Source organism: Muntiacus reevesi, chromosome 18 (assembly GCF_963930625.1).
Source record: "Muntiacus reevesi chromosome 18, mMunRee1.1, whole genome shotgun sequence".
Taxonomy (NCBI): domain Eukaryota; kingdom Metazoa; phylum Chordata; class Mammalia; order Artiodactyla; family Cervidae; genus Muntiacus; species Muntiacus reevesi.
In genome coordinates, this window is record NC_089266.1 from 28,200,777 (window position 1) to 28,227,064 (window position 26,288).

The 26,288-nt window shown below is 55.9% G+C and overlaps 2 protein-coding genes and 1 long non-coding RNA gene across 5 annotated transcripts; 1 reads left to right on the forward strand and 2 right to left on the reverse strand.

Annotated features, from left to right (window-relative positions):
• Nucleotides 1-839: 839 nt before the first annotated feature.
• Nucleotides 840-15,005, reverse strand: LOC136150258 (uncharacterized). Its single transcript, XR_010659768.1, has 3 exons — nucleotides 14,849-15,005; nucleotides 7,047-7,081; nucleotides 840-6,863 (listed from the first exon to the last, which is right to left on the reverse strand). It is a non-coding gene; the product is annotated as an uncharacterized lncRNA (long non-coding RNA).
• MAPK7 (mitogen-activated protein kinase 7) lies at nucleotides 14,997-20,222 on the forward strand. 2 transcript variants are annotated; one of them, XM_065911020.1, is made up of 6 exons: nucleotides 14,997-15,787; nucleotides 16,391-16,556; nucleotides 17,416-18,494; nucleotides 18,577-19,163; nucleotides 19,503-19,636; nucleotides 19,765-20,222. In XM_065911020.1, exons 1-6 carry the CDS (start codon nucleotides 15,556-15,558, stop codon nucleotides 19,916-19,918), a joined length of 2,352 nt encoding a protein of 783 aa, XP_065767092.1. In that variant the 5' UTR covers nucleotides 14,997-15,555; the 3' UTR covers nucleotides 19,919-20,222. The 2 variants fall into 2 exon arrangements, with proteins under 2 accessions (XP_065767092.1, XP_065767093.1); XM_065911021.1 differs by lacking the exon at nucleotides 14,997-15,787 and having other exon boundaries at nucleotides 16,425-16,540.
• A 97-nt stretch (nucleotides 20,223-20,319) lies between these two features.
• On the reverse strand, nucleotides 20,320-23,094 carry MFAP4 (microfibril associated protein 4). 2 transcript variants are annotated; one of them, XM_065911022.1, is made up of 6 exons: nucleotides 22,960-23,094; nucleotides 22,513-22,591; nucleotides 22,151-22,305; nucleotides 21,634-21,730; nucleotides 21,374-21,556; nucleotides 20,320-21,250 (listed from the first exon to the last, which is right to left on the reverse strand). In XM_065911022.1, exons 1-6 carry the CDS (start codon nucleotides 23,008-23,010, stop codon nucleotides 21,003-21,005), a joined length of 813 nt encoding a protein of 270 aa, XP_065767094.1. In that variant the 5' UTR covers nucleotides 23,011-23,094; the 3' UTR covers nucleotides 20,320-21,002. The 2 variants fall into 2 exon arrangements, with proteins under 2 accessions (XP_065767094.1, XP_065767095.1); XM_065911023.1 differs by lacking the exon at nucleotides 22,960-23,094 and adding an exon at nucleotides 22,803-22,871.
• Nucleotides 23,095-26,288: the final 3,194 nt, after the last annotated feature.

Sequence of the window (26,288 nt, forward strand, 5' to 3'; positions counted from 1 at the left end):
TCCATCAGCTTGGGACCCTTGCTTTTGCTTCCCTTCCTGGGCTTGGGCCAGCGCCAATGGTGTTTCTTGGCCGAGGTATCAAAGGTGGAATTAGAAACCTTATCTGGGATCCAGAGAATGAAGGGTTGGACATCAGGGAGGCCGTGCCCTCAGCAGGATGCTCAGGTCATCACACCCTGCAGCAGCCAGCTGCTGGCTTGGTAGCAGACCAGGGGTTGTCCCAGGAGACATCTGTGCAGGAAAGGGAAGGAGGGGTCACAGCCAGCCCAGACCCACTGATCGTCACCCCCACGCCCTGCCAGGTGAGCAAAGATACTTGACAGGGGACAAGGCGTGGGCAGCCAGTGTTCACACCTCTGATAAAAGAGGCTGAGGCTGGGGAGGCTGATGGGTGGGCCGGGGGCTCAGGTGAGAGTCTGCCTCCCTGAGGCCTTGGCCATGTCCCCCCCACACACACCCTCCCTTTCCAGTTAAGATGCTTCTCCACAGATGATACCACTCATCCAAACTTTCCTCCCAGTGGCTTTTGAGGCTCGGTGTTACACAAATCAGTTTTCAACAAAATGCTTGCTGTTATCAAATAATTGGGCTCCCAAGAGTTGCAAACCTGGCTCTGTCCAGGGCTGCCCCACATTTGCACAGAACCTGGACAGGGAGTCTCCTGGGGGCGGGGAGGAATCTTCGGGGTGTCCATTAGGGGTGCAGATCAGTAGTCCCCTAGAAGGTACGAGATGACCAGACCTAGTGGCCTTAGGAGGGACTGTGGGGCTGGTGGGGCCCGACTGGAATCCTCACCGTGAGGCGGGGTGGGCTGGCATGGGGTCTGGTGCATCAGGAACCCTTGGGCAGGCGGGTCTTCGGGTCAGGACAGTCAGAGGGAGGAGGAGGGGGTCTTTTCAGGTGCTGGTGTGCAGTGGCCTAGGCAGGATGCCGTGCAGTTCTCAGGGTGGGATGTAGGGGTCTGCACAGGGAGGGGAGCCAACCCTCAGCAGGTTGGCACCAACCTGACCGCAAAACTTTCCACCCCTCCTGGACTTCCAGTCCTTCCTGTCCTCTCTCTGGACCCCTAGCCCCTCCCAGTGCAGCTTCTTCCTCCGTTGTACTCTCACAGTCCCCTCAGGGCCAAGCCCACTGAGACTGGGGACACACTGTGGCCCAAGGGAGGGGCGGGGAGAGTGCCCAGTGTCGCCCTGAGGGCTGGGTGGGGCTGGAAGCTGGCCCCGGTGCAGCGGGCACCAATGCCTGATGCCCATGTCTGTGTGCCAGCCAGCCGCAGTCAGAGCTGGGCTGTTCTCAGGGTCAGAGACGGGATTTCCGCTCTGTGGCGCCCCAGCTCCACCCTGGTCGACTGCCCGGCCCAGCCCAGCGTCTCCCCTGACACTTCTACCCCAGACTTCTGCTCCTGTCCTTCCTGAAGTCAGTCTCAAACCCCTGGACCCAACAGAGCTACCATGGGAACAAAGGTTTGGGCCCGGTGGCTGGAGGGACAGGCTGCATAGCACTGCTGAGAAATGGTGGGTTTGCCAGCCAGGCCAGGGCCAGGCCACCAGACCCAAAAGTCCTGGACCCTCCTGGGGACAGGAGCAATTCCTCCACACTGGACTTGCTCTCACAACTTTGCAGCGCCAGTCAGTCTCAGCTCAGGGTCATGTTGAAGTGGGACTGAGGCCAGCTGTGGAGAGTGGAAGTGAAGCGTCTGGGCCCTCCCTTCGGGCCCCCCATCCCCAAGCCCCTCTCTACCACCCTCCCTGGCCCCTGCAACCACCTGCCAAAGCAGTTGGCACCTATGAGCACCCACTTTTGGGAGATGTGGGCCCCCTCTCTGTGGTACCAGAAAGATGCTGGCCTGTCAAGGCCACTTGGCTAGGCCCTCCCTGTTGTGGGCGTCTGCCGGCCTGGGCCCTACCCCAAGGCAAGAAATCTCAGTTGAGCTCTGGGTCCTGGGGCCCCAGTATCTGCTCTCTGTCTCTAGTTGATGTTGATCTCCTCTCCGCATCCCCTGATCCCTTGATCACACTCTGCCCCGGAAGATTCCCTGCATCTCCACCCCAGAAGCTCATTATACTTGTGTGTACAGCTCTGCTTGCATTTCTCTCCAGACAGGGAGCACACTCCTAACTAACGTGCTGGGCTCCTGGCCACCTGGGCCTGTTAGCTTGGTTCACCCTCGGGCACGCACCCTGCCCAGTACCTGGCACGTCTCTACCCTGCACAGCTTTCTTGTTATTTGAACCCATGTCTGGGCTATGAGTCTGGAGAACCTGGACTCTGGGCTCTTGAGGGGTTGGTTCCTCCCCGCAGCAGCCCCCTTCCTGTCTGCAGCTCCTCAGCAAACAGCAGCAGCAGTAGCCTCATCTGTAGGTAGAGCAGACTGTCCCCGCTGGGTCTGGCCTTCCCTCACCCCCCATTCCCCCATCAGCCCAGGACATTTAACCTCTCCGGCACCCCCTTGCCACCACCGTCCTAAGGCCCACTTCCTGGACAAAGGGGAACTGGCCTGGGGAAGAGGACGCGCCAGGCAGGGCCTGCCCCAGGGTGCACGGCCTCAGGCAAGCATCCCACTCACAGACTTTGGCCCCTGCTGGGGCGGGGGGCTGGGGACCCCTAGACCTGCCGTCTCAGGTGAGAGGTAGAGGCCAGCAGTGACATCAGCACCCACAGACCTCCTTCTCTCCCCTCCTTAGACCCCACAAAGCTCTGGAGCACCCACGACACTTGACTCCATGAGAGCACCGCTGCTCCTTTTTTATGGGGAGGGGCCTTCCCAGGATCTCGGGGAGTCTGCAGCAGAGCTGCAATCTGAATCAGGGTCTCTGGGCCCCAAGGTCCCCAAGGTCATTCCTCTGACAACCCTCATAGGCCTTCCTTCCCAGCCCAGCCCTCAGCTATCTGGCAGAGGGTGTGTGTCAGCTCCCTGTGGGATGGGCCACAGGCCAGGCCTGCAGCTGTGTGTCACCAGGGACAAAGCCCAGGTCCTCTGGCCTGTCGGGTCCCTCAGCACCCCCTGCTGCTGCCCATCTCCCCTTCCTCTCATCCTCGCGGTACTGGGTGCCTGCACACACATGCCACCTTCTTTAAAATTACATATACTTGGTTTTCATTGAGGTGGAAATCACATAACCTCAAACCAACCCCTTTTAAAGGCTTAATTCAGTGCATTGCAGGTCTCTGTACATGCTTTTCCTTCCACTCTTTCCATCTGACCTTCCTCTGTCCTGTCCTCCAGACAAGCCCTCATTGGGCAGGGGCCTTCTCCACCACAGAGGGGCTGTGGCCTGACCGGGCTCCTGGACCACGCTCAACTGCCTGAGCACCCACTCACTAAGTGCTTGTTGAGTGAACTCACGAGTAAGTGAACAAGCAGGCAAAGGAGAGGGACCTCTGGGAGGGACCTTAGAACGCTGAAGGCCAGGGCTGAGCCCTCAGGTTCCATCCAGAGGGCAGTTCGGAGTCGGGGAACTCAGGGACCCCAGCCTCCAGCAACACAGCTGAATCAGTAGGTCTGTGTCAGGGCATAGCCCAAGGCAGATGTCTCATCTCCAGCCTGTCTCCAGCTTGCAGCATGGTCCCGGCAGGTCATTGCCCCTCTCCAAGCCTCAGTGTCTCACTAGGAAGATGAGGGCCTGGCCTGGACTATCCTTTTCCTGACGAGTCACTTGAAGAGCCAGGGGGGTCCCTGGCCTCTCCAGATCAGCCCCAGGACCCGCATGCTTCCTTCATCCTCAAGATCAAGGGGGAAATGCCGGGCCGCTGCTTCCAGGGCTTAACCAGCAGGGGGAGCTGGGTTCCAGTCTGAGCTCTGCCCCTCACTGGGTGTGTGATCTTGGGCTTATTTATGGCTCAACTTCTCTTGAGTCTGTTTCCAGGAAACTGGGGGTCATAAGATCCTGACCTCGCAGGGCTCAACACAGGGGATCAATGGTCCCTATAGTGAAGGTGGTGATGCAGTTGGTGTCCACCTTGCTTGGAGACAGCAAGTTGAATTGCTGGCTAAACTCTGAGAAACACTGCAGGTCTTTAAAAACCTTATTCATTTTCAATCAATGGGACATAAACTCAACATCAGCCAAAGCCAGGCAGAGAAGTGAAGCTTGCCAGGAGTTCACATGTTGGGTTCATAGCATGGCAGTTAGGCTGCATGTGACGGAAAACCCAAATAGGATTTAAATACATAAGGCTCATTTGTCTCAAAATCAAGACAGCCCTGAGCTGACGCCAGCTCAGCCGTGCCACCAGGGACCTGGTTCTCCCACCTGCTTAACACGTGGCTTTTGTCCTCATGACAAGACCGCCAGTTCAGCTCCAGGTACAGGGCCATGTTCTAAGCAGAGAAGGGGGAGAGGCTGGGCATCCCCAGCAGGACTTGGCATAGGACAGGGCATCCTGCACAGCCCAGTACCTGGAACTACGGTTCGGGGCCTCCTCTAGCTGCAAGGGAGCCTAGGAGCTTGAACTTGGGTGAGATAGGAGGGAGGACGCAGTTAGAATGAGTCACCCATTCTCCTCTCCACTGAGAACCACGTGCTGCTGCTGTTGGTCTCAACAAGCACATCTCCACGTCTAGCTTTTGTTTTCCTGCTGTGCTGAAAGATGCAGCACATCTTTCAGGTGTGGAAATAATCCAGGGAATAATGAAGCATGCTTGGTCCCAGGCAGTTGTTGAGGAAGGGGCAACATTTAAAATGCTGCATAACTCACATGACACAGACCCTGACCAACCTGATCAGAGGTCTAATTGATCAAAATATGCCCAGCCTGTCCTCACAGGTGCCTGCCGATGGCCGGAAGCCACACCTACCAGCAGAAACCAGCCCTGGTTGTAGACGTTGGGGTCCACAGCTGGGAAATCTCTGTTTCCTTGAACTCTCCTAATTTTGCATGGGTGAATTTTTAGATGATGTTAGGTAGGGAATGTTAGATGTTAGAGAAAGCTCAAAAGATGTTAGAGAAAGCTCATTTGTGGCATTGTTATCTAATCCCTCACCTGGGTCTTGAGGTGGCAGAGGCATGGCCTGACTGGCTCATGGGAGGGGGTGGCACGTGCCAGCCAGTCTGCATGGTCCTGAACAGATGGTTCCTTCCTTTGGGACATCACTCCTTTGGGGTGCCCAGAAAAGAGACAGGAGGTTGAATGGAGGGGGATGGGGTCCAGGGGACAGTGGGAGAGGCTCCCTAGAAAGAGACAGCTGAGAGCTGGGAGAATTTAGAATGACATTTAAAAAAATATTTATTTGGCATGGGGTCTTAGTTGTGGCATCTGGGGTCTTCGATCTTCATAGTGGCATGCAGGGTCTTTAGTTGTGGCATGTGGGATCTAGTTCCCGACCAAGGATGGAACCCAAGCCCCTTGCATTGGGAGCTTGGTGTCTTAGCCACTGGACCACCAGGGAGGTCCTGGCATCATTTTGAAATGTACTGAAGTCCTCAGGGATGGGGAAGGGACAACAGAAAGATGAGTTTGTTTGTTTTTTTTAAAGTATGCCAGACAAGACAGAGCCGGGTAAGCGTATCCACATGGTGGTCAAGAAGACTTGCTCTAAGTGGAGATTGCTTTGTTAAGGTCACTTCCTCAGTTTTCTACTCGATGAAAATAATGAAAAGTCAAGTTTTCTACTAGATTTTTTTTAAAAAGCTGTTACTGAATGATTTATGCTTTTACATCATGTCTAGCTGATTATGAAGACTTTTGACAGTTCTAGGATGTTTCTGATAACTACAAAATGTCTTTCCTTCTGAGAAATAGTGGGGTGATGGGGGCTCCTAAATTTTAGTGGCTATGTGTTGCAAAGTGCTCTCCTATCCATTCAGCCATGTGGTGCCTACAGTAACTCAGGAGGTGGAAAATATTAGTTAATCCTCCCTCACCAGGTACAAATCCAGGAGGCTCAGAGATGGAAAGAGCCTCACCAAGGCTGCACAGCAGAGTGGGAGTGGAGCAGGGCTGAAGTTTGTGTGTCCAGCTGGCTCCTGTGGGGGTCGGGTGTATTGAGTGACTCCACCCAATGCACAAAATAAACATCAAGCTCATGGGAGCCAAGCTTACTGAGCTGAGAGTTATCGGTCGCTCAGCAGGTGTCTATTGAGCTCCTACTGTGTGCCAGGCACTGGGCTAGGTGCTTGGAGTTAAGTGGAAAACAAGACAGGCATGACCCTTGCCCTCATGGAGTGACTTTCTAGTGGGGAGACAAACATGTAAACCTGTTCGATAATCTAGGACTGTGGGAGCTGCTACGAGGGAAAAAATAAAGCAGAGAAGACGGCTGGAGAGTGAGGGGAGGGTTATTATGGATGGTGCACAACGTCCTGAAAGCGAAGGGGCAAGTCCTGTGCAGGTGTGGGGCAGGCGTTCCCACGCCACAGTGAGAGCACAGTCGGTGCAAAGGCCCTGGGGCGGAATGTGCTCGAGGATCAGAGAGGCTGACAGGCACCGGCTGGCACAACCTGTGCTGACTCACAGAGAACTCTGTGCAACTTGGCCTCCAGCGACGTGTTCGTGGCTTGAAATCAGCTACAGAAACTGGCAAATGCTAAAATTAGGACTTTCCATTCTTTACATTTTATTGACTTTATTTTTTCAGAGAACACTTCCCAGCATGCAGTGAGGGTTGGAGGTGGGTTGACAGTGTGCACGATGCAGGTCACCGAGGCCTCCAAGTACTGGGTGGAGCCCAGGAGAGATGTGAAGCCACTGGGTTTTCACCAGGAGTCTCTGGTCCCCACATGGGGTCAAGACCTGGGGCCAGGGTAGCTGGGAGGCCAGTGTGGAGGCACATGTGGTCCTCCTGTAGGGCTGCCTGATTCAGCAAAGAAAAACACAGGACGCAGGTGGGACCTCCATAACTGAAGAACTGCTCATTGGGTATCTGAAATTGAAGCACAGTAGGGCCTCCTGTGTTTTGTCTACAGCCCCACCCACAGGTGCCAGAGGAGGGGCAGGGCCACACTGCTGCTGAGCAACTCACCCAGGCTGGTCCCTTCCTCCTAGGAGCTTTCCCACCACCCGCTCCCCAACAACCCACACCCCAGCCACCCCGGGCTGCACATACCTATCATCGGCTTCCTCCGGGCTTTTCCAGCAGATCTGAGAGAGAAAATCAGGCAGATGCATGAAGGGGATGACCTCACAGGAACACAGCTGGGGCTGCACCACGCCCTGCCCTTGGCCTCCAGGCAGCCAATCCCATCACAAAGGCCACTTCCTCCATCTATCCCCCACTCTCCACCAGCAGGGCATCATGGGCCTGGGGCGTGGACTTGATCCCACAAGATGGGGACACCCATCTGGTGTTTGTTGAAACCTCATCTGTGTTTGCTGAAAGGTCACTCTGGCTGCTGGGCAGGGAGGAAGTCACAGCAGCGAGAGGAAGCTAAGAGGACAGTGACTCAGTGATGACAGCAAGGGTCCTGGCGGGAAGTGATGGCAGTTGGGACCAGGCAGCGAGCAGTCATCCTGATCACCACCCCCTCGCTGATTCTCACACAGGCCAGGCACACCCTGCCTCTGGGCCCTGCATCTGTTGTTCCATTTACCCAGAATGCTGTTCCTGCTGCTCCATCCACATGGGGCTCCTTCCTGCTCCCACCTTCAAGTCCTTGCTCCAAGGTCACCATCTTGGTTGGCTTTTCTTGATCATTCTTTGGAAAATCACCACCTCCTCCCCCATCAGCTCTTCCTGGGTCCATGCCTGGGACCTGTCACCTGAGTCACTGTATAGTTCAGTGACTGATTTTGTTGTCCTCTTCCAGGCTAAATCTGAGTTCTTCAAGTGCAGAGATTTGTACATGTCGTGTTCACAGTCAACCCCTCCCCGTGCGCCACCCCCCACCCCCCGGGTAGACTGCCCTGCACGGAGCATGTGCTTGGCGATGTGGTGAGTGACTGAGGCTCTGGCTTTGGAGCGGGTGTGGAAGTGGTCGGTCAGCGTGCGGGTGAGATGGGGGCCTGGCCGGGGCATTGGTGAACGTGGCAGTGGTCAGAGGCCCGGGAGCCTTGTGGGGCATCCCCTGGAGACGTCTACAGAGCACTAGGTGCTGGATAGAAGCTCGGGGGAGTGGGGAGAGACAGACTGGAGTTGGGTTAACAGTCAACTTGTGTGCACAGCGGTGCCCCTGAATTCTGCGCGTCCTGGGTGGGCGTGTGTCTGTGTTCTGGGAACTGAATGGACTGTAAGGGCATGTGAGCGCCACGCTGTGGCTGTACGAGTGTGTGTGTGTCACAGTGTGACTGTGTGTGGCCTGGAGGGCTTGGCAGTCCTCCAGGAAGTCAAGGGGCAGTTCAAGCTGCTGGCCAGCACTTCCCTCACACCCACCCCTGCTGCACTGCTTGTCAGTGGGATGGACTCTGGGCCAAGGGGACTCTTGGTCCCTGCCACCTTTGGGAAGGAGTGTTGACCCCCTAGGGCTGAGAGAGAGGAGGCTGGTCTGTTCTGGGGAGGCTGTGGACCTTGAGTGAGGGAACTCAGCCTCCCAGTCTCCAGGGTCCCTGAGAAGGTCCTGTCTTGGTTTGGGGGACTAAGGCATCACCCACCTGCCCTCTAGACCAGAAGATGTGGCTCTGGCCCTTCTACCTGTTCATTGTCTGTTCTCCATTTCTAACAAATCCTGATTTGGTGGGCAGCCATGTGCCTGACTAAGCCTTTGATTTCTCAGACCCCTGCAGGGGGGTGGCCATGTGACAAAGTTCTGTCTAACAAGATAAGTGCATGTCTGCTGGGGGAAGGGGAAGGGGGAGGAGCTTCAGGCTGGCAAGTGGGCCCCAGAGCAGCTTCCACAGCCTCTGCAGATCCGGGCTACTCACCGGGTGACTCAGGGCTGTTGGCCTCAGTCAGTGGGGCGAGGAGCCAGGCAGAGGGAGTCAGAGGCAGAGGTGGCTCCCTGCCCCGCCCACCCACACTGTGTGCTCCTAGGTTACCACAGCCTCCCCTGCTGAGCTCCCTTCTCAGCCATGAACAGGGACACTGACGAAGAAGGCGAAGGCAGACATGTTGGAGGGCACAAACAAAACCTTATGCGTGCCAGGACCCAGGGAAAGGAGCAGTGACCCCCACAAGAGACTGAGCCAGACCTTCCTGTGAGTGTCTGAAGGTCTCCTGCAGAGGCATGGGTCAGCAGTGGCCTGCTGTGGTGACAGGAGCAGCAACAGTCCTGGGAGGTGTGGCATGTGGTGTCAGCCCTTTTGAAGGTCACCCTAAGGCCTGACACAGAGACTATAGCCCTTCCATAGAGAACAGACTCCAGGACTGGTCCCTCCTTCTCCTTTTGCCCTCAATCTTTTCCAGTATCAGGGTCTTTTCCAATAAGCTGGCCCTTTGCATCAGGTGGCCAAAGCATTGGAGTTCAGCTTCAGCCTCAGTCCTTCCAATGAATAATCAGGGTTGATTTCCTTAAGGATTCACTGGTTTAATCTCCTTGCTGTCCAAGGGACTCTGAAGAGTCTTTTCCAGCACCACAGTTCCAAAGCATCAGTTCTTCAGCGCTCAGCCTTCTTTATGGTCCAACTCTCACATCCATACATGACTACTGGAAAAACCATAGCTTTGACTATACATACCTTTGTTGGCAAAGTGATGACTCTCCTTTTTAATATGCTGTCTAGGTTTGTCACAGCTATTTTTCCAAGGAGCAAGCATCTTTTAATTTTATGGCTGCGGTCACCGTCCACAGTGATTTTGGAGCCCAAGCAAATAAAATTTGTCACTGTTTCCAATTTTCCCCATCTATTTGCCATGAAGTGATGGGACTGGATGCCATGATCTTAGTTTTTTGAATGTTGAGTTTTAAGCCAGCTTTTTCACTCTCCTGTTTCACCCTCATCAAGAGACTCTTTAGTTCCTCTTTGCTCCTCTGCCATTAGAGTGTTATCATCTGCATATCTGAGGTTGTTGATATTTCTCCTGGCAATCTTGATTCCAGCTTGTGATTCACTCAGCCCGGCATTTTACATGATGTACTCTGCATGTTAAATAAGCAGAGTGACACTATACAGCCTTGATGTACTCCTTTCCTAATTTTGAACTCCAGTATTCTTTCATGGGAAATCCCATGGACAGAGGAGCCTTGCAAGCTACAGTCCATGGAGTTGCAAAGAGTCTGACATGACTTAGCAACTAAACAACAACAACGAAGGACAGAAATTTGACATTACCTATTAAAATCACAGGTGCAATACTCTTTAACTTGGCACACATCCACTTCTGGGTATTTTAAATTTGCAGTGCACAAAATGATATGTTCAAGATAATTTAGTGCAACATCATTTGCAAGAGCAAAAATCTTAAAGTAGTATTGTACACCTATAGGGTCTTGGTTAAATAGGTTATATTTGAAAAGAGGTACTATGCAGCTGTAAAAAAGAGTGAGGTGAGACTTCCCTGCTCGTCCAGTGGTTAGAACTCTGAGCTTTCACTGCTGAGGGCATAGGTTCAATCCCTGGTCAGGGAACTAAGATCCTGCAGACTGCATGGTGGCACCACAAAAAATAATAAAAGTAAAAAATTTAAATAAATTTTAAACAAATGTGTAAATAAAAATATAAAGGTTTTTTAAAATAAAGTTTTAAATAAAAATAAAAGTGGGTTCAGTGCCAATGAGGGCTTCTGTTGTGGCTTAGTGGTAAAGGATCTGCCTGCCAGTGGGAAGATTCCACATACTACTGAGCAACTAAGCTCCTATACCACAACTATTGAGGCTGTGCTCTGGAGCCTAGGAACTGCAACTACTGAGCCCATACGCCCTAGAGCCCATGCTGCAACTACTGAAGCCCACATGCCCTAGAGCCCATGCTCTGCAACAAGAGAAGCCAGTACACCACAACCAGAGAGTGGCCTCAGCTTGCTGCAACTAGAGAAAAAGCTCTCGAGGCAACAAAGATCCAACACAACCAAAAGCAAACAAACAAAACAGAAAGGAACTGAATAGACACTGAACAGATGTTTCCCCAAAGAAGAATGGCTGATAAGCCCATGAAAAGATGTTCAACATCATTAGTCATGAAAGAAAGTGAAGTCGCTCAGTCGTGTCTGACTCTGCAACCCTGAGGACTGTAGCCCACCAGGCTCCTCCGTCCATAGGATTCTCCAGGCAAGAATACTGAATTGGGTTGCCATTTCCTTCTTCAGGGGATCTTCTCGACCCAGGGATCGAACCCAGGTCTCCCACATTGCAGGCAGACGCTTCAACCTCTGAGTCATCAGGGAAGCCCTCATTAGTCATGAGAGTAATGCAAATCAAAACCACAGACATACTACTTCATACCCACCAGGATGACTACAATTTAAAAAAGAAAAATAAGAAAATAATAAGTGTTGGTGAGGATGTGGAGAAATTGGAACTGTCAAATACACTGGGGAGATAGTGAATTGGTGCAACCACTAAAGGAAACAGTTCGGCAGTTCTTCAAAATGTTTAAAAAGTTTACCAATCACATCCTTAGATCTGTACCCAAGATTCTGGAAAGACTAGGTCCACACAAACCTTGTCCGTGAATGTCCAGAGCACAATTATTCACACCAGCCAAAAAGTGGAAGGAACCTAAATGTCCATCAGTTGATGGTGGGATAAACAAATTCCGTCTATGTATACAGTGTAACATATTCAGCTTTAAAAATAAAAATGAAGTTCTGATACAAGGATGAACCTGGAAAACATTAGACTGAGTGAAAAAAGTCAGATACAAAAGGTCTCAAGGTCGTGGAGTGTATGATTGCATTGATCTGAAACATCCAGAATAGACAGTCGGGACACAGAAGTAGATTAGTGGTTGCCATGGGCTCACAGGAAGTAGATTAGTGGTTGCCAGAGGCTGGTGAGGGGAAATCAGGAGTGACTAATGGCTTTCTTCTGAAATGATGAAAATGTTCTAAAATTGGGTGGTGTGATGGTTGCACAACTCTGTGAACCTACTAAATTCATGTACTGAATTGTACACTATAAATGTTCTACAGTATGTGAATTGTATCTAAAAAAAAAGACTGTTATAGGAATGAGATCCCTCTGGTTTTTGATACTTAATGATTTCAGGAAACGTGTAAATTGATTTGCTATATTTTGTCAAGGGGACAAAGAATGTATAGTAGTTGTATTTGCCTGTTTCCAATTTTTATTGCTTCTTTTTTACTTCCAATGAAAGTGAAAGTGGCTCATTCGTGTCCCTAGGCCAGAATACTGGAATGGGTAGCCTTTCCCTTCTCCAGGGGATCTTCCCAACCCAGGGATCAAACCCAGGTCTCCCACATTGCAGGAGGATTCTTTACCAGCTGAGCCACAAGGGAAGCCCAATAGTTCAGTTCAGTCGCTCAGTCGTGTCTGACTCTTTGCGACCCCATGAATCGCAGCATGCCAGGCCTCCCTGTCCATCACCAACTCCCGGAGTTTACTCAAACTCGTGTCCATCGAGTTGGTGATGCCATCCAGCCATCTCATCCTCTGTTGTCCCCTTCTCCTCCTGCCCCCAATCCCTCCCAGCTTCAGGGTCTTTTCCAATGAGTCAGCTCCTCGCATGAGGTGGCCAAAGTATTGGAGTTTCAGCTTCAGTCCTTCCAATGAACACCCAGGACTGATTTCCTTTAGGATGGACTGGTTGGATCTCCTTGCAGTCCAAGGGACTCTCAAGAGTCTTCTCCAACACCACATTTCAAAAGCATTAATTTTTCGGCTCTCAGCTTTCTTCACAGTCCAACTCTCACATCCATACATGACCACTGGAAAAACCATAGCCTTGACTAGACGGACCTTTGTTGACAAAGTAATGTCTCTGCTTTTTAATATGCTGTCTGGGTTGGTCATAACTTTCCTTCCAAGGAGTAAGCGTCTTTTAATTTCGTTGCTGCAATCACCATCTGCAGTGATTTTTGAGCCCCCAAAAATAAAGTCTGACACTGTTTATAGGAAACTATAAAATCAGCCACCTGGCATGAGACCAGGATTTTCACTTGAATCTTTTTATTATGATTTGAATTTTGAGCCACATGAAAAAACTTTTTCTTAAAGTAGTCAGTTGTGTCATATGAAGTAAGCTCATAAGACAAGGCTGAAGAATGTTAGATAACTGACAACTTTCTCAGGACAGAGTCAGGGTCTTGTAGCGAGACAAGTAAAGCAGCTCATGGTGGATTCAAAAGTAAATGAAGGGACTTCTCTGGTGGTTCAGTGGTTAAGAATCTGCCCTGTAATACAGGGAACGGTGGGTTCAATGCCTGGTTGGGGAACTAGGTAGGATCCCACATGCACCAGATCAACTAAGCTCTGCGTGCTTCAGCTACTGACTTTGCATGCTCTGGAGCCCATGTGCCACAACTAAGACCACTCAGTGAAGCCAAACAAATAAGTAAAATATTTTTTAAAAAGTAAATGAGAAACAGGGAGGTTTTGCCAGAGAAAATTTAATCATCTATAACTTGTATACCAATCCTAGCTGAAATATTTCTAAAGAAGTATTTAAAGCATTCAAAATGTATGGGTCTTTTCTGCTATCTTATGCTTTACTACTTTAGCAGACCAGATTATCACAGAACTGGCCATCGGGTTCCCTGAGAAGACATGTTTCTGGGTCCTGCAGTTTTATGCCCTCTCTTTTCACTGATGGACACTGGAGAACTTAACGCACACATACGTCAGAGTTAAGGAAGATTGTCTACCGTGTCACTTAACGAAACACCATCATGGAAATGTTTTCAGAACTCAGTGCAGAAAATGTCCACTTCCCATGAATATGGTTTAGTAATGGTCAAGGCAAATCATGTAACAGATAATTTGGCTTTTTGCTATGCTTTCAGGAAAACCAGAACCAAAGGTACAGTTAACTCAGGAGGTCCAAGTGATCTTTCCATGTCTAAATACAAGGTATTTTTTTGTCCTAGAGCTGACCTTATGCTCCCAGACATTTTCCCTGATGTTGTATTTTTTAAATGCAGTCTCCACTTTTCCATCTTAATGTATGGGCCCCAGTGAACCTCCTAGAATTCACGGCAACCCCCGACCCCCAAAGTATGGAAAAGAGTTAACAGAAAGAAGTTGTAACCACTAGAAAAGAGAAAGGGCTTCCTAAGGGCTGGTAATGTTCTGGATTTTTGTTTTGTTTTCCTCCACCTGACTTCGATACACGGATATGTTCAGTTTGTGAACTCATTCATACACTTAAGTTATGTGGAACTTCCTGTAAGTATGTCTTAGTAAAAAGTAAACCACCACAACAGTGGGGAATGTAAACAAAATTCCTTTCCGGTCTAAGGGATGGACCCTCCCTAGGGCCTTCAGGACTAACTCCTGGGCTCCCCGGCCCCTGGCTCTTTCTTATCTGTCACTGGAGAAGACACGACCTCCCCCAAGCCGCTTCGGGACGCAGAGGGTCAGCGCTGGGCGCGCACTCGCTGCTAGGTCAAACGCGGGCCCTGAAGATCGGCAGGGCACTGGCTCCGGCGGAGCTCTGCCTCCTCCAGGCGCAGCTGACCCTGTGGCCCTGCCCGCTGCCCTGCAATCACAGCGCGGGAGTCGCTGGACGGAGCCGCTCCACGAAAGGTTCACGGCCGAGGCTGGCGAAACGCTGGCCGAAGCCCGGGACGCCGGAAGCTGAGCTGACAGGATCAAATATCGGAAGTCGGGGAGGCTTCAGGCCGACGCTCTAGAACCCGGAGGACCGGGATCTCTGTGGTTGAATGTGACGGATCACCGTCTACCTGGGACCACGCATTCCCTAGCGCCAGGCTCCCGGGGCCCATCGGGAAAATGGGAGACGCAATCCCCGGGCTGATAGGGGCTGATAAGGGAAGAAAGGCCTAAAGGAGGGGGACTGAGTGATGGTAGCAACCAGTAACCTCAGCCCTCCAAGATCCCGAGGCCACCAGCAACTGACCTGAGAGGACCTGGAAGATCGGAGCGGATGCCCGCGCACGCACGCAGGAGGCGGTGCCTCGCAGTCTCGCGGCGGCGGGGGCTGCTGGCGCGCCTGCGTCCGAGGACTGAGCCAGGCGGCCGCGCCCCGGCTAAACGCCGAGCGCGGGTTGGGTGGTTCCCTCCTGGAGACTGGACCACGGCGCGGGCGCGGGTGAAGGCGTGGCGTCCTCGGAAGGTAGACGCAGATTGGAGGAGCAAGTGGAAGGGGTGGGCACCTCAGCAAAAGCCGCTCAGGGATTGGTCAGAGACTGAGGGGCGTGGTCTTGAGGGGGCGGGGCGGGAGACCCGGAGTTGAGCGTTCCGCTGAGGTGGTGGCGGCGGCCAGACCCACTGAGGGAACGGGTATTCGGGCCCCACCCCCCTACCCCGACCCGGGGACTGGACGCCCGGGCGGCGTCGAGGGCCCGGGCGGCGTCGGGGTGAGGCACCATCCGCCTAGTGAGGACCAAGAAGAGCGGGCGCCCCGCCCCTCGCTTTCTTCCTGGACCGCGCCTCGCGGCGCCTCCCCCACCGCCGACCCCGCGTCCCGCGCGGGGTCGAGCTGGGGGCTCCAGAGCGTGCGGGACGCGGGCTGCGTGTACCGCTCGGCCTGCGGGTCTGGAGCCTCCGAGGGGCCCCTGAGTCCGGGGCCTGGCCCCTCCTCGCCCGCGTGTCCACGCAGACGCCATGGCCGAGCCCCTGAAGGAGGACGACGGTGAGGACGGCTCCGGGGAGCCCCCCGGGCCGGTGAAGGCGGAACCCGTTGGCACCGCCGCCTCAGTGGCGGCCAAGAACCTGGCCCTGCTGAAGGCGCGGTCCTTCGACGTGACCTTCGACGTGGGGGACGAGTACGAGATCATCGAGACTATTGGCAACGGGGCCTACGGGGTGGTGTCCTCCGCGCGCCGCCGCCTCACCGGTGAGCGACCCTCCCGGCCGCTCGCATGTGTGGGAACCAGGTCCCGGGGGGTGGGACCCGCCGTGTCCCCAGCAGCCAGCAGGGAAGCTGGGATGTGAAATCTCAGTCAAGTCAGCAAGCAGGGGTTGGGTGCTGTCTGGGGGCCGACCTCTGTGTTGGGCTCCGGTCTCTAGAAACTCTGGTGGCTCTGCCAGCACAGCAGTCTGCTTCCTCCTTAGAAAGGTGACAGTCCGGGTTAGATCAGAATGAAGGTTCCCCGGAGTGTGTTCTGGAACAAACAGCGGGCATCGGGTTGGTGGTGGGATGAAGAGGCCTGAGATGCAGAGTGTAGGGAGGTACCACTAACTATCTGTGCAGTGTGCCCAACAAATTACTGTGTCCAGGTCTCTAAGTCTGTGACTTTGAGCTGTGAGTACCTGCCTCGGGACGGAGGTGAAAAGGGAGATGTGGTCATGTACCTACTGTGCTCAGCACAGGATCCGGCACATAGTAGGTCCTCTGTAGTAGCTGTTGTCACATGCATAGGATATCGAAAGAGGCCATGTGCTACTCTGCAGCTCACCAGCTATCCCAGGTGCCATCTGCTTTTCCCCTGTTCCTCAGGCCAGCAGGTGGCCATTAAGAAGATCCCTAACGCTTTTGACGTGGTGACCAATGCCAAACGGACCCTCAGAGAGCTGAAGATCCTCAAGCACTTCAAGCATGACAACATCATTGCCATAAAGGACATCCTGAGGCCCACTGTACCCTATGGCGAGTTCAAATCTGTGTAAGGAGCGGGGATAGGGAGGGAGGCAGAGTTGGCACCTTTTCTGAAGGCTGGAGCCATTCTGCTGAAGTTCTGGAAGGGCAGCTGAACCTAATGGAGGGTAGGCTGGGGAAATTCCCACGACTCCAGGACCAGTGCTCCCTAAGTGTTTGCCAGGGACACCTATGATTTCCTCAAAGAAACTGTAGAAGTGACAGTTTTATAGAATCTCAGTATGTGTGCATGCTAAGTCGCTTCAGTCATGTCTTGACTCTTTTGCGACCCTGTGGACTGTAGCTTGCCAGGTTCCTCTGTCCATGGGGATTCTCCAGGCAAGGATGCTCAAGTGGGTTCCCATGCCCTCCTCCAGGAGATCTTTCCAGACTCAGAGATTGAACCCACGTCTCCTGCATTGGCAGGTGGGTTCTTTATTGCTAGTGCCACCTGGGAAGCCCAGAATCTCAGTATATAGCATGGCGAATGTAGGATATTCATCCTGTGTCTGTTCTTTCCTATTCCAGTAGCAGACGTCACTAGTCAGTCACAGAACACTGTCCTGCAGATTGCAGAAGGGTTTAAATATTCATCATAGCCTTTCAAGCAGCCACTACCACACAGCGGAGCAGGCCCCCAAACTAAACTCCGGGGGCCAGACTGGTCTAGTCCAGCCTCATCTTTTCTCTGATGAGAAAAGCTAGGCCTGGAGAGAAAAGTGATTTCACTTGAGTCCATGGAAAAGTTGTAGAGAATCTTGATACCATGTGGGCAGACCCTACAGAGTCCAAGAGTAAGACCTTGACCTGTCTGGAGCTGGGAGGGCATGGTGACAGTGGGGTTGGAGTTTGGGCAAGACAGCCTGCGTCTCTCCCCTGCCCCTTAGCTATGTGGTCCTGGACCTGATGGAGAGCGACCTGCACCAGATCATCCACTCCTCACAGCCGTTGACTTTGGAACATGTGCGCTACTTCCTGTACCAGCTGCTGCGGGGCCTCAAGTACATGCACTCGGCTCAGGTCATCCACCGCGACCTCAAGCCCTCCAACCTGCTGGTGAACGAGAACTGCGAGCTCAAGATTGGGGATTTTGGCATGGCCCGTGGCCTGTGCACCTCGCCCGCTGAGCACCAGTACTTCATGACCGAGTATGTGGCCACGCGCTGGTACCGCGCCCCCGAGCTCATGCTCTCGCTGCATGAGTACACGCAGGCCATCGACCTGTGGTCTGTGGGCTGCATCTTTGGGGAGATGCTGGCCCGGCGCCAGCTCTTCCCAGGCAAAAACTACGTGCACCAGCTGCAGCTGATCATGACGGTGCTGGGTACCCCGTCGCCGGCCGTGATTCAGGCTGTGGGAGCTGAGAGGGTGCGGGCCTATATCCAGAGCCTGCCACCGCGCCAGCCCGTGCCCTGGGAGACGGTGTACCCGGGTGCCGACCGCCAGGCGCTCTCCCTACTGGGGCGCATGCTACGTTTCGAGCCCAGCGCCCGTGTCTCTGCAGCTGCCGCCCTCCGCCACCCCTTTCTAGCCAAGTACCATGACCCTGACGATGAGCCTGACTGTGCCCCACCCTTTGACTTTGCCTTTGACCGCGAAGCCCTCACGCGGGAGCGCATTAAGGAGGCCATCGTGGCAGAGATCGAGGACTTCCACGCACGGCGCGAGGGCATCCGCCAGCAGATCCGCTTCCAGCCTTCCCTGCAGCCTGTGGCCAGTGAGCCCGGCTGCCCTGATGTGGAAATGCCCAGCCCCTGGGCTCCGAGTGCAGACTGTGCCATGGAGTCCCCTCCTCCAGCCCCACTGCCATGTCCCGGCCCTGCGCCTGACACCATCGATCTGACCCTGCAGCCGCCCCCACCAGCCAGTGAACCAGCCCCTCCAAAGAAGGAGGGGGCCATCTCAGACAACACCAAGGCTGCCCTCAAGGCTGCCTTGCTCAAGTCTTTGCGGAGCCGGCTCCGAGGTGCCTATCTGGGGAGTGGGGGGCAGAGGGGGACCCCCTGACTGGATAGGCTGTTACCTTCACCTGCCCATCCTCCCCACAGATGGCCCCAGTGCCCCCCTGGAAGCTCCTGAGCCTCGGAAACCGGTGACCGCCCAGGAGCGCCAGCGGGAGCGGGAGGAGAAACGCCGACGGCGGCAGGAGCGGGCCAAGGAGCGGGAGAAGAGGCGGCAGGAGCGCGAGCGCAAGGAGCGCGGCGCGGGGGTCTCGGGGGGCCCCTCCGCCGACCCCCTGGCTGGGCTGGTGCTCAGTGACAACGACCGAAGCCTGCTGGAGCGTTGGACTCGCATGGCCCAGCCCCCTGCCCCTGCGCCCACACCCCCCATAGCCCGGCCCCCCAGCCCTCCTGCTGGCCCTGCCACCCAGCCCACTGGGCCCCTGCCACAGCCGGCCTGCCCACCCCCTGCACCTGCAGCTGGCCCTGCTGCACCCCAGACCACCACCGCCTCCGACCTTCTGGCCCCCCAGCCACTGGTGCCGCCCCCTGGGCTGCCTGGCCCCAGTGCCCTGAGTGTTCTGCCTTACTTCCCCTCTGGCCCACCCCCTCCAGACCCTGGGGGGGCCCCACAGCCCTCCACATCAGAGTCACCTGATGTCACCCTGGTGACCCAGCAGCTGTCCAAGTCACAGGTGAGGGAGAGGCCTGGTCGTAGGGATGCCTGGGTCTAATGTGGGGGAGGTGGACTCTGAGATTGTTGAGGCCGGGAGAGGTCGTGTGTGTCCTGGTGCCAGGAGAGCTGAGCTCCTCTCACCTGCCCCTCACTCACCCCTCACTCGCAGAAAGAGCCTAATGCTGATAAGCAGATTGTTGGAGACCCCAGCCCATGCTCAGTGTTTGTCGAGGCTGGCGCTGTCACCGCTGCTGTCCAGGCCCGGTCATGGGTGGGGCGGTGTCATGGTGGGGCGCCCTGCCAACTTCAGTCGGCTCTTGGTGGTGCCTGCGTTGTGAGCTGCCGTCATTTCCTGCAGGTGGAGGACCCTTTGCCCCCCGTGTTCTCGGGCACCCCCAAGGGCAGTGGAGCTGGCTATGGTGTTGGCTTTGACCTGGAGGAATTCCTAAACCAATCTTTTGACATGGGTGTGGCTGACGGGCCACAGGACAGGTAAGAGTTGGGTCTGACCTTTCAAGTTGGGCTGTGGGTCCGGTGGGTCTCTGGGTCTGGTAGAGCTGTCGGTTGGGGATCCCCCTGCAGGAGGAGCCTCTCACCCCCTCTCCCCGCCATACCCACAGCCAGGCAGACTCAGCCTCACTCTCAGCCTCCCTGCTCGCTGACTGGCTCGAGGGCCACGGCATGAACCCTGCAGACATTGAGTCCCTGCAGCGTGAGATCCAGATGGACTCCCCCATGCTGCTGGCTGACCTGCCTGACCTCCAGGAGCCCTGAGGCCCGCAGTCTGTGCCTTGCTGCTAGGGGCAGACCCAGCTCCAAGATCTGCAGGACCATCCCCAAGGGCCGGAGGCCTGCACCCAGTCGGGGAATCAGCTCAGATCATTCTGCAGCTTCATCTCAGACCCACCCTGTGGCCTTAGGCAGCCACCTGAGCCAGCACAAGCCACGCCAAGAGGGGGAGCCCCTCCCCCGAGTGATTCTTTTCAGTATCGTAATTTTATTATTATTATTACATTATTATGATGACACAGTTTTTTTGCCCTCGGAAGGTTGCCTGTGAAATACAAGGTCTCCTCTAGTGCCTGTCTCCGGGGTGTGTTTTCGGAGTCGAGGACAGTGTGCCGTCATGGGGGCAGGCAAGGGTATCCCGCGTGCACAGCAGTAAGGCCGGTTCGTTCAGGTCCTGAGGTTTATTGAGACCTCCACTCCCACCTGCTCCCAGCCCCACAGAGGCGGTCCTCTGACCCTCGCACAGTCACACTCACCCCCGGGGCGGGTGGGGGGACCTCACATGTGTGCCCGCCTTTGGCTGTGGCATTTTAGGGTGGCCTGTGGGAGCTGTGGTGAAATACAGTTTGGGTGTTGCGTTTCAGGTGCCTGGGTCAGGCAGGCAGGGGGCCGCTGAGCATGAGTGCAATGGGGCCGGGCCATGGTGCTCACCCCTGGGGAACACGGGGGTGGGAGGAAGGTGAAGGGCCGGCCAGTGGGACTGCTGGGGTGTGGCAGCAGTGGCCACACGTGGGTGGCCTGGCAGATGCCAGGAGAGGTCTACAGGCTCGGCCGCCAGAAGCCGCGGTCAGGAAGCTGGCTAAAGTGGGACACAGCCCCGCGTCCTTTGGGACAGGGTCCGAGTCCGGGCTGGACCGCGGAGCCTTTTGGAGGTTTGGGATGCTGCGGCAGCATAGCCTCGGATGGCAGGGAGAAGGGGCCTGGCCAAGAGGTGGATGCCAGGGATGTGATGGGGATGTCTGGCTGGAGCCATGGGGGCCTAGCCGAGGCGGTGCTGAGAGCAGCAGAGCTGCCGGTGGGGCCAGGTGGGATGGGGGCAGGGGCGGCGGGCCGCGAGGGGGCCAGCCCCTCAGGCCCGGCGGATCTTCATCTCGGTGCGCTTGAGTGAGTAGTAGAAGCCCTTCCACTGGGCCCAGTTGATGCCATTGGCGTAGGAGAGGTGAGAGCCACCCAGGTAGAAGCCGTTGAGGTTAGCGAAGTGGCAGCTGCGGAACCAGAAGGCACCCGAGGAGAGCGCTGCACAGTTCTGCACGAAGAGGTCCTGGTCTCGGTCAAAGGTGGAGAACTTCTGGCCACTGTGGTAGGACAGTGAGTCGCCTGGCAGAGGGGAGGGGCACGGAGCAGCTGAGGCAGGAGGGCGGCCTGGGAGGGCCCCCCGAGATGTGGGGTGAGCCCACTGCCCTTCCCCATCCTCAGCCCCACACAGCTGGTGGAGTGTACCTGCCCCGCCATCCTCAAAGCCCGACACGTAAAGGGTGTAGCCGTCCTCCTCCGCGCTGACGGCATTGGGTGAGATGGAGAAGTCAGCGTACTTGGCGAAGGCCGTGTTGTTCTCAAAGTCCTCCAGGTCCACCCGCAGCTCGTACTTCTGCTTCAGTGTCAGTAGGTGCATGTTCTGCAGCCCTGGGAAGAGGGGTGCAGTTGGCTGGTCAGCGGGGACCTGGCTCCAGGGTCCCCCAGCCCACTGGGCCCTGCCTTACCCAGCCAGTACTCCCCGTCAGCCCGGCCAAAGCCCAGCTTGTAGTCGTTCCAGCCCCGGAAGAAGCTCACTGAGCCGTTGAATCTCTTCTGGAAAACCTGGAGCAGAGGGGGTGGGCCTAGATGCCTGAGGGGCCAGAGGCAGTGCCCTTACCCGGGCATGGACCCTGTGAGGCTAAGGTGGTTTGTGAAAGGACCGAGTGGGGGCCAAGAGGAGGTGTGTGCTGGCCCCAGGGGCAAGAGCAGGTGGAGGGAGCTGGCGGGCTGGAGTTGAGGCACCTGGGGTGGAGTCTAGCACTGGCTGTGTGACTTGGGCAAGTTACTGCATCTCTCTGGGCTCCAGACCATCATTTGTAAGGGGCACCTTGCTCCCAAGGTTATAATGCAATGCAATGCAATGCAGCCCCTAACCTACCTTAGGTGCCTAGGGTTTGGGGGTGGCGGCGCTCCACACACTGCTGTGAGCATCGTCCTAGGCTCACAGCCATGTGATGTGTCCCCCATCCCCCCTCCACTCACCGTCCACTTCCCGCCCTCCGTGGTCATGTCGCAGAAGACAGGCACAGGCACGCTGGGGCCTGAGGGGTAGATGAGGTACACGCCATCCGCCTGGTAGCCCTGGGAGTAGATGTCGTCACAATCCAGGGGCAGCTGGAGGCATGACTTCTCCAGAGCTGGGGCAGGTGAGGAGAAGGGGCCTGAGGTGACGGACACCTCTGCGCCCCATGCTTGCCTCCCTCCCTAGGCCAGGGTGCCAACTGGCCGGCCCACCCGCCCCATCTTAACAGGTTAAGCCAGCCCCACCCCCAGCTGTGAGTGCCCGGGACAGCCCCTTGCCCAGCCTGTCACCCAGCCTGTGGGCCAGGAGCGAGGCAGCTTACCATCTCCCCGGATCCCTAGAGCCTGAGGTGCGCAGGGGCCAGCGGAGAGCAGTAGCAACAGCGGCAGGACCAGGAGGGCCTGGCGACCGGAGAGCAGGGTCAGCACCCAGCCCCAGATCCCCCGTCTCCCTGCACTTGCCCCTTACAGGAGCCAGCCCTGCCAGGAACCCCTGGTCTGCCCTGCCACCCCCACCTCCTCTGGGACAGGCTCGTGACAGCCCCTGTCTGTTCGTGAGGGCCCTCTGCGCACGGTGGGCTCAGCCCACACGGCCCCCTTCCCGGCCCCCTACCTCCATGCTGTGAGCTGGACTCCGAGCTGGGCTCCGAGCGGCTGGGTGTCTGCTGTCCCAGACTGTGTCCGCCCAGAGTTATGTGCTGGGCCCCCGGCCAGCCTCCCGGCCCCGCCCCGCGGCTGCAGTGCCCCTTCCCCTCCCCCGCTCCACTTACGCTGTCGGGGGCCCGGGGTGGGCCTGGGCCAAGGGACCACCTGGATCTCATTAGGCCTGTCTGGGCAAAGCGCAGACGATGTCCACGCCCTGCAGACACCCCCGGACCCCTCCGCCGGCACCCCCAGTCCCTGCCCTGCTTCCTGATGGCCCCTCTGATCACGTCTGTTTATTTTATCCCTCTCCTTCCCTGGCCTGGGTTTCGTTAGCCGTTGTCTTTGTCCAGGGGAAGGTTGGGGTGAGGGTGTGGGGGTATGTCTCGGTTCTGGGGAGGGGAGGCCCATTCTGGGGAGCAGAGGTGGGGCAGGGGGTAGCTCCAGAGCTCCCGATGTGGGGGCCGCCCCAGGGCCGGGGCTGGGGCCGGGCGTCTCCTGGCAGGGCTGGGACATTGCTGAGCTGTGAGCACAGGCCGCAGGCGTCCAAGTGCTGTCTGCCAGCCCAAGCCAGGGCCCCTCTCCAGCCCCCTGCAGCAGTCCCCCTCCCTCCCCCTCTCACACAGGCCTCCTCTGTTTTTCTTTCTCTTGCCCCAACCCCATCTTCCAAATGCCTTCACTGGGCCCGTCCCACCTCTGGCTCTCCCGGCCCCTCTCAGTCGGTTTCCTCAGCCCTGAAGCCCACCTCCTCCTGTCCTGTCTCCTGAGCCTCCGGCTCCATCTCTGCCTCTGGGGCGCCCTCCCTCAGGGCTCCGGCCTCTGCTCAGTCTTCCCTGGGGACCACTCTGCCACCTCCCCCCCAAACCCACTCCAGGCCTCCCCGTGGCCTCAGGGCTGAGGCTGGGCTTCTCATCTTGCACTTGAGAAGAGAGTTAAGTGTGACTGACCCACCTGGAGGACCTCAATGGCTGCTTGTGCCCCCAAAGTGCAGCGCAGCCACACCAGGGTTGTCCCGAGGAGGCCACAGCTGAGCCTGCTCTGCTCCCCGAGGGGCCACCTGCCAGCTCCTTACTTGGCCTTGAGCGTTGGTGGGCTGGTGTTGCGGCCCACTCGTGGGTCAGACATCTTCTGAGCACCTGCCGTGTGTTGGTTACCCACGGAGTGGCAAATGCAGGCACCAGACAGCGCTTCATCGCGCACATCACGTGTGTTGAGGAAGAGTGTTGGTTGAGCAGATGAGATGTGCAAAGGCTCAAAGTAAGAGCAGCTCTGGCCCCGGCCCCTTCTCCCTCCTGAGTCCTGGCCCCTTGAGTTTGTGATAGCTGATGACAGTTTTCTCTTCATAGCTGTGTGTATCCTGGGAGACCTGGAGCCAGTCTGCCTGCACTCCAGTCCAAGTTGTGCCACCTGTTAGCTGGGCGACTTTGGACAGGTTCCCTAGCCTCTCTGTGCTTTGGTTACCTCCTGTGTAGAACGAGGGTGGTAATAGTCTGTCCTTCAGAGGCCTGTGGTTGGGTAACAGACACCAGGTGCCTGGCGCAGAGCCCACAGTTGTAACTGTGTAGTGAATACTCACCCTCATCATCATAAACGTAGTAATGGTGTAATAATTGTTCTGCTGTGAACAGATTGCCTGAAATGGGGCTTTTATCCTCATCTGTGGAAGAGATGGTGGCCTTCCGCTCAAGAGCCATTCTTCCCTTAGTCTTGAGTAGTGAGGTCCTGGTTCTTAGCTGGCCCAGTGGTCCAGCCTCCCTTGCTGAGGCCACATGTCTGAAATCTGGCCCAGAAGATGCACATGGATGTGGTGCAAAGGCAGCCGCTCTTTGCTCTTCTCTGAGCCCTCTGACCTGTCCTCATGCATAGCGGCTGGACAGGGAGGAGGAGGCCCCTCCCATGGGTGGTAGTGGGTAATCAGGGGAGAGCTGGGTCCCTTGGACTTCGTGGTGTGATCTAGAGCCAGTCCTGACTGCCCTTCCCCAGGCCTCTTTCATGCCGTAGAGAAAGGAACTTGTATCTAGTTTAAGCCTCTTTGAGCTTTTTCCTGTTACACACAGCTGAATCTAATCCTAAGACATCTATCTTTTCAGCTAATTTTAGCACAGGCTACAGCAAGGAAAATAAGGGACAATCAGTCATCAAAACTAATAAAATGTAAAATTAAAAAAAAATACTGATAAACATGTCCTAATTCTAGCATCAAAGACTTCTGCTGAGTACAGCTAATAAGCCTAGGCCCACCCCCTGCCTCTGAAGAAACCCAGAACACACACACCAAAAACAGAAGAGGAAAGACAGAGGTAATTAGGGAGTGAGGTGGTCCCTATTGTGTTTTGCCTGTTAGTTTTTTCTTAAAACCTTCACGTGGGTCAGCAAAGCAGGCACTCTGCTTGTTGGGTGTGGTGGGGTTTAGATGCACTCTTCAGGGGCAGAAATCTGGCCCCATGTGCTCCCTCTGAAGGTGGTGTCTGATGGAAACGCTTGGATGTCCTGAAGAGACACATTAGAGGGTGTGTTTATTGACCACCCAGCATGGACATGTCTTCCTGGGTTTGGGGGGCCCCCTGCCTGGAGTAGTTGGTTGGTTTTGCAGATCTAATCTGCCGCCCTGGGACCCACTGTGGGAGGTGTTGATTTAAACCAAGGCTGGGGAATCCATTCTTGGAGTGCCGGTCATCCCCAGCATGTCTGCTCCTGGGTCACTGGCTGAGCAGCAGTAAATTTGCAGGTGAGGTGCTGAGTCACATTGGCTCTGCCTGGGCTGCCAGCCCTGAGCTTGGGTCTCAGCCCCCCGCTGACTGATTTATTCTGGTTATGAGTCTGAGGTAGTCCCCTTGCTGTAAGTGAGGGGCTTCTCTGATCAGCATTGCCAGGAGGTGGGAGAACTCGGGGTGACAGGATGGGGGCAATGGGCCCACTGGACAGACCTGTCTGCTGCGGGCCCCGCCCCACAGGCCTTGCACAGGTCACCTGCCCACTGTACTCTACCTGTCTGTCCTGCTCTGGCCCCGTGGGCCCAGCTGCTGGCTGAATTTGGCCCTTAGGAAGCACCAGCAGGGCGTAGGGGGAGAGGTACTCCCAGGCCCACCCTGCCAGGACCTCAGTTTGGCAATGGCTGTGTCCCCTCTCCACCCTGAGACGGTTCCCATGTAACCTCCCTCAACTGGCCCTGATGACCTGCCTCCTCCCTTTATCCCTGCAGCCCAAGGTGGTCCCAGGTGCCTTCCTTAAGGCCCACAGCCGGGTGACAGTCCCTTCATGAAATTCTCTACAAATCAGAGCAGCTAAGTCTGCCTTTGTTCCCTGCCAGATCCTGGATGATACAGGTCTGATGCTGATTTTGTCCTGAAAGCCTGGTGGTCTGCAGAGCATCCGGGACCACAGCTGAAGATGAGGCTACTCGTCTCCCGCAGGGGGCCACCGCTCTTTCTGCTTGAGCTGGAGAAGGCTGGGTGGG